The following is a 10,000-nucleotide window of genomic DNA, read 5'->3' on the forward strand; positions in this document are numbered from 1 at the left end:
ACACGCATTCGCTCGCGCACACACACACAACCGCACACACTCTTCTTCCTTCTTTATCCTCCCCCCTTGCACACAGGCTCGGTGTGTGTGTGTGTGTGTGTGTGTTTGCGCTGACAATATTGACAATTTAAAACCCTGAATTAAAAAATAAATAAATCCCATTTCTCAGTGGAACCACGCGTTACCTGGGCGACCTGACTGGGCTGGAGCTCCTCCCCCATCATGGCGGCGAAGGTCTTCTCCTTCCCCTCGCAGGCGGCTATCAGCTCTGGGAGTCCTTCGATCTGGCCGCGGTAACCCCCGGCAACGCCTCCGCCGCCCCGCCCCTTCCGGGAAGCCCACCTCCTGTGGAGAGCAACGGGGGGGCGTTCACGTGACGCCGTCTGAATAAATCCTGCCCCGCACTTCCTGCTGTCCGTCGCCGCGGGAACCCCCGTTTCTCCTCATCCCTCTGTTCTTAACATTTTTATTGAGTTTGCAGAAAATTATTCCTCCTCGCGGGAAGTCAATCCACAACACACACACACACACACACACACACACACACACACACACACACACACGGAGAGGAGACCGGCGCAAGACTGCCGCTGCTGCGGACGTTCACTCTGAATGTCCTTTCTTTGTGTGTGTGTGTGTGTGTGTGTGTGTGTGGTGTGTGTGTGTGTGTGTGTCTATGCGCATGTGTGTGTGTGTGTGTGTGCGCGCATCTCGGGTGTTTAGAGGTCTTGCTGCTGAATGTCCTTTCCTTGTGTGTGTGCTATGTGTGTGTGCTTGTGTGTGTGTGCGTGTGATGTGTGTGTTACGTGTATGATGTGTGTGTAGGTGTGTGTGTGTGTAAGTGTGTGTGAGAGACGTGTGTTGTGCGTGCGTGTGTGTGACGTGTGTTGTGTGTGCGAGAGAGACGTGTGTTGTGTGCGTGTGTGTGACATGTGTTATGTGTGTGTGTGTGTGTCTCGGGTGCGTACCTGAACAGGTAGAGGTGCTGCTGCTCCAGGTGAGGCAGGGTGGTCAGGGAGGAGTCGGTCAGCCACCGGGCCTGGACCACCATCTGGACCAGGTTGACCACGCTGAGCACTGTCACCAGCCAGCCCTCGTTAGCCGCCACATCCAGCATGGCCTGCAGAGAGAGGGTGAGGGTGACACACACACACACACACGCGCACACGCGCGCACGCACGCACGCATGCACGCACGCACACACGCACACACGCACACACGCACACACACAGTTATAACATTATTAGTTGTAGCGTGAGGCTGAATCATAAACTAATAAAATAAAACAAGAAGAATTTAAATTCAACCCTACGGTACCGTACACAGAGCAACTCAAACAACACCACAAATTTCTCATTAAAACAGAGCACTAGCAAACTACCCAGTCAAACCCAGGTCCGTGGCTTTTCTCGCTAGCCGCCTCCTCTCCCTCCCTCCTCTCCCTCCCTCCCTCTCTCCTCTCCCTCCCCCCCTCCTCCCCGACGGTCAAGTTACAAGTTTGCCCGGCTCCGCCGCACTCTGACAAACTTAATTAATCTGAAAGTCATTTTCTGACTAACTTACGCGGCTAAAAAGGACATTGAGTGCGCGGACGAGGCCGGGGCAAAGTTAATCAAAATGCTAATGCGCTACAAATTAAGGTCGCGATTAACATTTTCCGAACTGACGACGGGCCAGTGTGTCCGATGTCGCCGGCGGCGTCCTGAGGTCGAGCAAAGAGAGAGAGAGAGAGAGAGAGAGAGAGAGAGAGAGAGAGAGAGAGGGGCGGATGTTGTTGACCATGCTATCGCGGGGGGGGGACCGTAAATAGCCCACCCTCCACCAGGGGAACTAACAGACGGGTTTGTCACACCGGCAAACACCCGTTTCCTCGTGGCTTGTACCGGCAGGCCCCCCGACGTCGTTTTTACATATTTACACGGACAGAATTTCCCAAAGCCGATTATGGAGAGCACGGGAGCTGCCTGTGTCCAGCGGTGTGGCTCTGGGACGCGGAGGGGCCGAGCGCAGAACATTCCGGTCCAGAATGCCCGGATGGCCGCCCCCCCCCCCCCCCCCCCCCCCGCCTCCACAGCAGGAAGCCAGTAGAGTAACCACATGGACCGACCATGCCAGATCACTCCCAGATACACAGCATGGATAATCACCTGCACACACACACGGCCATGCACAATGGCTTGCAGATCCTCACACAGGGGCCAGATCCTCACACACACGCGCACACACACACACACACACGCACACACACACACACACACACGCAGGCACACACACACACACACACTGCTGCCGGGGCCTACTACACTACTATGCACAAGTGGTCACACACGCACGCACGCACGCACGCACGCACACACACACACACACACAGACACACGCACACAATCACCTGCCTGCCTGCACCTACACAGGCATGAACAATCACTCACAGATAGGTGGGGGGGGGCGGGGGGGGGCTGGTGTTCAGGCGACCAGACCGTGAAAGAGCTGAAGAGGCCTGGCCAGGCACGGACAATCGCTTGCAGGCTTGTGTTGGGCTGTGTGTTCAGTCTGAACAGGAGCGTGTTGGGCTGTGTGTTCAGTCTGAACAGGAGTGTGTTGGGCTGTGTGTTCAGTCTGAACAGGAGTGTGTTGGGCTGTGTGTTACGATAAGTATGAACAGGAGTGTGTTGGGCTGTGTGTTCAGTCTGAACAGGAGTGTGTTGGGCTGTGTGTTCAGTGTGAACAGGAGTGCCCAGGTCGTTACTGAGCATCCAGACTGGCCAGAGATACAAATCATTATTATTCCATGACTGCCACTGCCCCACAGAAGTGTGTGTGCGTGCGTGTGTGTGTGTGTGTGTACATTCTCCTGTCAAACCACCTTGAATCACTGGCTGACACCCCAGGGGAGATCGCAGTCGAGTTATTTTACGTCGTCACTGTCATGGTTTCCTTTGCATCAATTCCCCAGGAAATGCAACACCCTTGTCGCTCTAAAACACGGACTAGACACACTTAATACGGATTTTCCACTCACATAAAAAAATAAAATAATAATGTGACACCCATGTTGTGGGTTCGCACAAATCCAATATTACTGATGAATGCCCACATTAAAAAAAAAAAAGACTACAGCCTTAAAGATACAGTGTGTAACCGTAGAACTGCAAGCTATGCATGAGCTGGCTGCGAGACATGGAAAACTCAGTCTGTCAGGGAAAACTCCGTCTGCCAATGTAGATTCAGCCTGTTTCACGGTTAGGGTTTTGTGGGTTTGGGTACGTGCACGCTTCCAAATAAGGCCACAGAAGAACGCTCGAGTTGCTGATTGAATCCCGGCGCGGGACGCACGCTTCGGACCAGGTGTGGCCGGGAGCGGGGAAGCCTCTATCAGCTCCGCGGTCTGGTGTACTTCCACCGGCGCCGGATCTTAGGATTGCAGTAGCAGAACCGACAGGTTTTCAGAGGAGCTACAGAGCAATATAGCGGTATTTAAACGACGAAGACCGTACACATTGGAGCTTTAAGTTGTTCTACCGGGTGTTCTACCGGGTGCTAGTTGGCGGCGGGCCTAGCCCGGTCCTGATATCCGAAATCCTGCCCCCGACCTGGGGAGGTGGGTCGGCTGCGGCTCCTTCCTGTTGTTCTGGTGAGACCCCGGCGGTCTGTCTTCCCCGGGTCTCATGAGCGTTGTGTGTCTCTGCTCGCTCCCCGAGATTTACGGGCCCCTGCTAGGTCAGCACTGACGTGAGAAAAATGCGCTATGGATTCTGATGTATGATTCTATCAGACAACAAAGCCGGGCCCCAGAAGAGGGATCCGTTATCCACCGACGGCATCATCAGCAAGAGTCAAGAAACTTTGTTTTTTCTCCCCCCCCCCCGCCCCCGTGTAAGATGTGGTTGCACTCCCACACGTCAGCCTACGCACACAGGCACACGCCAACTCTGCACACGCACACACACCCGCACTCACACGCGCACACACCTGGCAGATGCGGATGGCGTTGTCCAGCACGGTCTTGGTGTCGGTGCCGTAGTCGCTGCAGGGCAGCTGTGCGCGGCTGAAGTGGGCCTGGAGCAGCAGGTGGGCCTTGGTGTGGGCGCTGTCGTAGCTGTGGGGGTTGACCTGCAGGGGGAGCCGCTGGGCCAGCGCGCTGTTCAGCTGGTCCTCGTTGTGCCTGACGGGCAGCTCCCCGTACTCCTCCGCATCCTGAGAGAACGGGGAGGGGGGGGGAGAAAGACAGAGAGATCAAAAGGCATCAAGCAGGAAGAGGCCAGTTCCCTGCTCCTGCTGTGTGGTTAGAGTCTTTGTTTCAAGCAACTCTGTTAAAACAGCTGCATTCCCTCCTGGCTCCTCTGCTCCTCCCTAAACCCAGAGATCTCTCTCTCCCTCTCTCACTCTTCCCCTCTCGCGCTCCCTCTCTCTCCCTTCCCCTCCCCCCCTCTCTCCCTTTCTCTCTCTCTCTCCCTCCCTCTCTCTCTCCCCCCCAACAAATCTATCAGGCAAACACTCTGACCAGTGGGTCTGTGGACGATCCACACCTGCTTGTAAAATTCTACAAAAATGTCAGCAACTGCATTTTCCGTTCTCGTGTAGCGTTCAGGCCGGGTTCTTTTTCCAGAACGCTAGAGCCCCCCGGATGGCGGAGATGTATCCTTTGTATCGATTGCAGAAATCAACCAAACAAACAAACAAAAACTTGCAGCGAGTGTTTGGGAGTGGTTGTTGTTGCTTTATTCTTTTTTTCTTCTTTTTTTCAGACAGAGAGATGCGTGGACACGTTCCTCGCCGCCCCCCCCCCCCCAACCTCCCGGTACGACGACTCCCCCTAATGAATCCCACCATTGGGGGGTGGGTCCCGGTGGGGGACGTTCATCACCGGTCCCTCCCTCCCTGCCTGCTCTGGCTGCCATCCATCAGCGTAGCCGGGGGGAGAGGGGGGGGGGGGGTTTGAGGACCCCGAACGCTCCGGGAGGGGGAACAGAAATCATGTCTTGAGTGATTGATCTCCCGGTGGCGTCGTGTCTGCATACAGATGTGTACAGCCGTAGATCTTCATACAGAGATGATACCTCCACCCCCCCTACCGACACTCACTCTCTGCTAGTGACATTAGCACACAAACACACACGCACACACACACACACACACACACACAGACAGAGAGACAGAGAGAGAGGGTGTATGATGAGATAGGTAGAGAGAGAGGACAGAAGAGCAGGAGAGCAGGGTGAGGAGAGAGAATAGAAAGAGAAAAGATAGAGAGAGACAGATAGAGAGAGAGACAGATAGAGAGGGGCAGAGAGAGAGTGAGACAGAGAGAGAGAGATACAGAGATGGAGTGAGAGAGAAAGAGACAGAGCGACAGAGATAGAGAGAGGGTGTGTGAGAGGGAGGGAGAGAGGGTGTGAGTGTACCTCATTACTGGAGGTGTGGTGATAATTAGAGGAAATAGAGGAGGGGCGTGTCTCTGCTTTGTCCTCTCCATCCTGGGGGGGGGGGGTCTGGTTGTGGGGGAGCTGGTTGTAGGGGGGGCTGGTTGTGGGGGAGGAGTGTGGGGGGCAGGTTGTGGGGGGGCAGGTTGTGGGGGGGGCTGGTTGTGGGGGGTGGACAGGGGGGCGTAGTGGTGGCTGGGCCTATTATACTGCCCACTGCTAGCGAGGGAGGGGGCCATGGTGGGGGAGCTAACGCGTTGCACACTGCCGTATGCTTCCATGTGTACACGTGTGTGTGTGTGTGTGTGTGTGTGTGTGTATGCTTGTGTGAAACGAGAGAGAAGGACTTTTTAACACACAAACTGTCTTGGAGCAACGTTCCCATTGTGAAACCATTGACAACTCTCAACAGAGGAATGCTCTTATATACGAGTCCCAGTGCTATTACCCACACACAGCAGATTTAGCCTAGCCCTCCCCCCGGTCTACAGGGCAGATCTGGACTCCATAGTTCTGCTGTGTCTATACACAACACTATGTCTCTGTGGTGAGTATCCGAACTGAAGTTTGACAGCACACATGAAAAGAGATGAGAGAACTAACAAAATACAATAAAGATGACACTCGGGTACGGAAAAACAACATGTTGTCTAAACATGACAGAGTATTTTCGTTAAGCATGTACCGAAGTGTATGTTTATCAACCTGACGTTGCACAGGGTGATTTTCCTTGTCGAGCTCCACACGACAGTTTGAAGGAGAGGAAGAAGTTAGCTACGCATTTGAACATCTGTTAAAGATGTTAAAACAAAGATTTGTCAACGCGAGGGAGAAATGACTGTGACATATAGTCAGGTTCACTATAAGATTGTGTCTGATTTTTGGGGGGGATTTGCAAAACTATACATTTTTGGAAAGGCTATTGTATAAGGAATCAGAAAATCAATGTTTCCATTTGCCCAGTTGTCTTTATGGCGGCCACATTGGAATTTACAAAATGGCCACCGTAAAACTAGGTTTTGCAATATCTTGTCTTCTAAATAAGATGGAACATTGATTTTAACTGCTAAACCTACACTTTCAGGGTTAAAGAACCCAATGGTTCCAATACAAAATAAGTAGAACTGACTAAAATGCATGTTAACATACTTTTTAATAGATCAATTGTCTTACAAGTTTAAAATTTAGCAAGTGTAAACTTTGGATGTTTCTGTAACATATTTAGCATCATGTCATGCACATTTAGACTACAGTATGACCATGATTAAGCAACCTTTTTTATTAGACAGTCTCTATACATCTTCATAATCATCATCATCTCTTTCGTGCATCACGGCTTGAGAATCGTCATCGTTCTGTCACTGGCTGCTGCACTGACATGTCGGTACAGGCTAAGTCTTTAGCTCTGCAGGAACGTCTGCCAGAAAAACAGTCAGATTTACACTTGCAATGGACCATCTCAATGATGGCCTTTGGGGGTGGGAGGTCCTCTGTGGTCGTTGGTTTCAGCATGCCATCCAAGTGTTTGAAGTACCTGTTTTTCAGGGGATCCAGCTGTGGATCCTGCAGAGCAATGGCTGTCTGTGCCTATACCCTTGTTTGGACATGGACTCTCAAGACGTGCTGCTTCAGAGCTCCAAGTGCTGGAGGGAACTTGTCACTTTCTTCCATTTGTTTGCAGAAGAGATGCCATTGCAGTTGAGGGATGATGTTGATACCCTTAGGTGAGTAAGCTGCACATACAAAGGAAGCCAGTGTTGACAGCATTCCTTCCGTCACTTCTGCTTCATCCAAAAGCATCTGCAGAGCATTGATAACATCTTCATCTGCCTTGAAGTAGACCTGAAGCCAGGCTGCCTTGCCTATGCGGAATTACCTCACTTTGTTGTTGGCCCCAGTAAATGCGTAGAAGGCTGGCAAAGCCTTTTTTCTTTCTTTACCTAGAGCTTGCCACAGTGGTTCAATCTGCACAACACCAGATGCCATAGAAACGGATGTGTTTGTTCAGCAATAGGTCATAGTTTGCTGTCACTAACACTAGAATGTCCGTATCTGGCGAGAAGAACGCCATCTGTGCATCAGGTGGGTTTCGCTGTGATACCAGCACAGCCTGGTGGATCAGCAATGTGTGCTTCTTCATGGTTATTTTCTTCAAAGAGAAGGTCTTTGTTGCTCCTCGTGTGCCCAGAAGCAGACGTGATGATCAGCTTGGAGGATCCCCTGTTGACACTCATGGTGACTGATATATTGGCTGCTCATAGTTCCTTCCCAGTTCTGAGGGTGACTGGTCCTCAAGTCATGCTTGTCTGCGATGTATCTTGGCCAGAGTCGCTTGTATTTGATGCGGTCCTTGGCAAAGAACAGCTTGCTCAGTGAAGAGTTCCAGGTGAGTATTCCGAGTTGCCGCTACAGTACAAAGAACAGGATTGTTTATACCCGATGTAGGTAGTTCATCATGGCCTTGAACATCGCCTTCCAGGATTTCTGTTCCACCCATTTTTGGAATGCTGTGATGACCTCAGCAGTGGTCAAGGCTTCCAGGAGGGCGCTGTTCGCTTGCTTCATGGATTCGGGCTTCATGTCTTTCCCCTCAGAGCAGGCAGCTTCTACTCCCTCTTTTGCCTTCAGGCCCACATCTTTCAGTTGTGGGCTGTCCTTGAAGAACTCCTCCAGAGCCATTTCATAGAGTGCTACATATGAGTAGGTGTGGGCATGGAGAGCTCGCTTATAGTGTGTGCATTTCAGGATTTGCCTTGTTGTGACTGGACCATACACACCAGCTTCCACTAAGGCATCATCAAGGCAGAGTTTACCACTCGTGTCACCAAGAGCTCTGACGACAGCCATGATGACATGCAGCTCACCGAGTCTGGGAACAACCATCTGTTTCAAGTCTGGCATCTAGGAGCTGCACCACGTTCTCATAGAGGGCCATGTCAAAGGTTCATGACTGTGGGGTGATCTTCCCCAACTGCCAACATCCTCAGTTGCTTTACTTGCATGATCACAGTCAACAGAGTTGACCACTCGTGTGCCACCTCTGGGAGTAGTGGCAAGGCTCCAACATGTTTCAAGGGAAGGCTTTCAGACAGCAATGAGTTGTATCCTGCCCGGCCTGGAATGTTGCTGGAAGTTTCTCCTGCTTTCATTGTGGATAAAGCAGATGCAACAACCCACCCTGTGGCAGCTGATAGGATCCCGAGCTCCCCTTGCTAATGGTAAACTGTTCTGACCTCTTGGCAAGCTGCAGTTTTGGCTTGTCACAGTGAAGCATATCTACATGGTAGGGGAGTGACTGATAGACTGTGCATCAACTATGTTCAGAGGCTCTGCAACAGGTTCTTTAGAAGGATCAATCTTCTGGTACAGTGCAGTGATTGTTCAGTGGGTGGTTCCTTTCCCATCAGGAGTGTCCTCGGCAAGGTCTGTGCTATCTGCTGCAAAAAACACAAAGGTTCCCTTCCTCAGGAAGGGTGGTACATATTGGCCTTGGTGCGCTCTGGAGTCTTTTACAACAGCATTGGCCAGAGCAGTTTCCATGAGAAGGGCACGGCCATGTGAAATAGAGTAGCCATGAGAATTGAGAAGATCCATCAGCTTTTTGTTGCGTGTGTCATGGTGGACAGTCAGTGCCAGTCCCAGAACCTGTGGGTTCTCTCGTGCATGGGGTGACCTGAATGATGCCGATTAACTGCTTGGCTTGTATTTTACCTGTGCACTGGATTTGAACCCATACATGATATTCTGGCTCACCGTCAGTGTGGCTCGGTCAACAACTCTGGTTCTCTTTTCAGTAGGCCCAACCATTATCCAACGGATCATCGGATGTATAGTTCAGCTGGTACATCGTCGATGTCGCTAGATAACTGTAAGACATTTTTCTCCTTGGACTTGGTGAAGGTTGCAATGCTTTTCCTTAATACCTGTGCTGCTATGTAGATTGTCTTCATGTTGTTCTCCTCCTTACCAGTTGTCATTATGGTATCAACCATGTCCTTTCGACATGCATCTGGGCAGTAGAGGACTGCTGGCTTCCTTCTGTCTTTTTGAAGAACAGACTTCAGGTGTGGCAAATCAGTGAGGATTCTTTCTTTCAGACATTGTCTACTAAATGCAGGTACATGAGTTTACAAGACTTCTGAACCACGCCTATTGACATATGTGGTTTCAATGTCATCCATGCTAAGGTGCGTTTGGTTTTTTCTTTCAAAGGTTTTGCTGGTGTTAGGTTCTCGAAGCGCATGGAACACATTTTTTCTCCAGCAAACTTTGTGGTATTGGACATCAATTGCATGCGCATCACCTGGTGAGATGCAGGTGTTCAGTCTGGTCTTCAGTGTAGCATTATGGGATCTTTCCACAGCATCTTTGAGATCTTTACCAGCATTCTCAGTCCTGACCTGGTACAATTGTTGGCCATCATCCCTTTGGCAGAAGAAGCACGGTTCCTTATCCAGTGGATTTGTATGGGATCGCGTGAATGGTGATGAAGGGGCCTGGCTCTGCCATTTCTGTGCTTCCTCTTTTCTGTCCATGCTTTTTGGCAGTCTGTCCTGTAGTTAAAGCATGTGCATTGCGGT

The 10,000-nt window shown here is 51.1% G+C and overlaps 1 protein-coding gene across 1 annotated transcript in view; it reads right to left on the bottom strand.

Annotated features, from left to right (window-relative positions):
- The window catches only part of ascc3 (activating signal cointegrator 1 complex subunit 3), a 117,999-nt gene that overhangs the window by 3,512 nt on the left and 104,487 nt on the right, over nt 1-10,000 (bottom strand). The window contains exons 37-39 of the mRNA XM_084441573.1: nt 3,970-4,194; nt 969-1,120; nt 186-345 (exon numbers count right to left, since the gene is read on the bottom strand). Of these exons, the coding sequence (XP_084297699.1) occupies nt 186-345; nt 969-1,120; nt 3,970-4,194 (537 nt within the window). The remainder of the gene's footprint in view (nt 1-185; nt 346-968; nt 1,121-3,969; nt 4,195-10,000) is intronic.

The sequence above is a fragment of the Borostomias antarcticus genome (genome assembly GCF_949987555.1).
Source record: "Borostomias antarcticus genome assembly, chromosome: 8".
NCBI lineage: Eukaryota > Metazoa > Chordata > Actinopteri > Stomiiformes > Stomiidae > Borostomias > Borostomias antarcticus.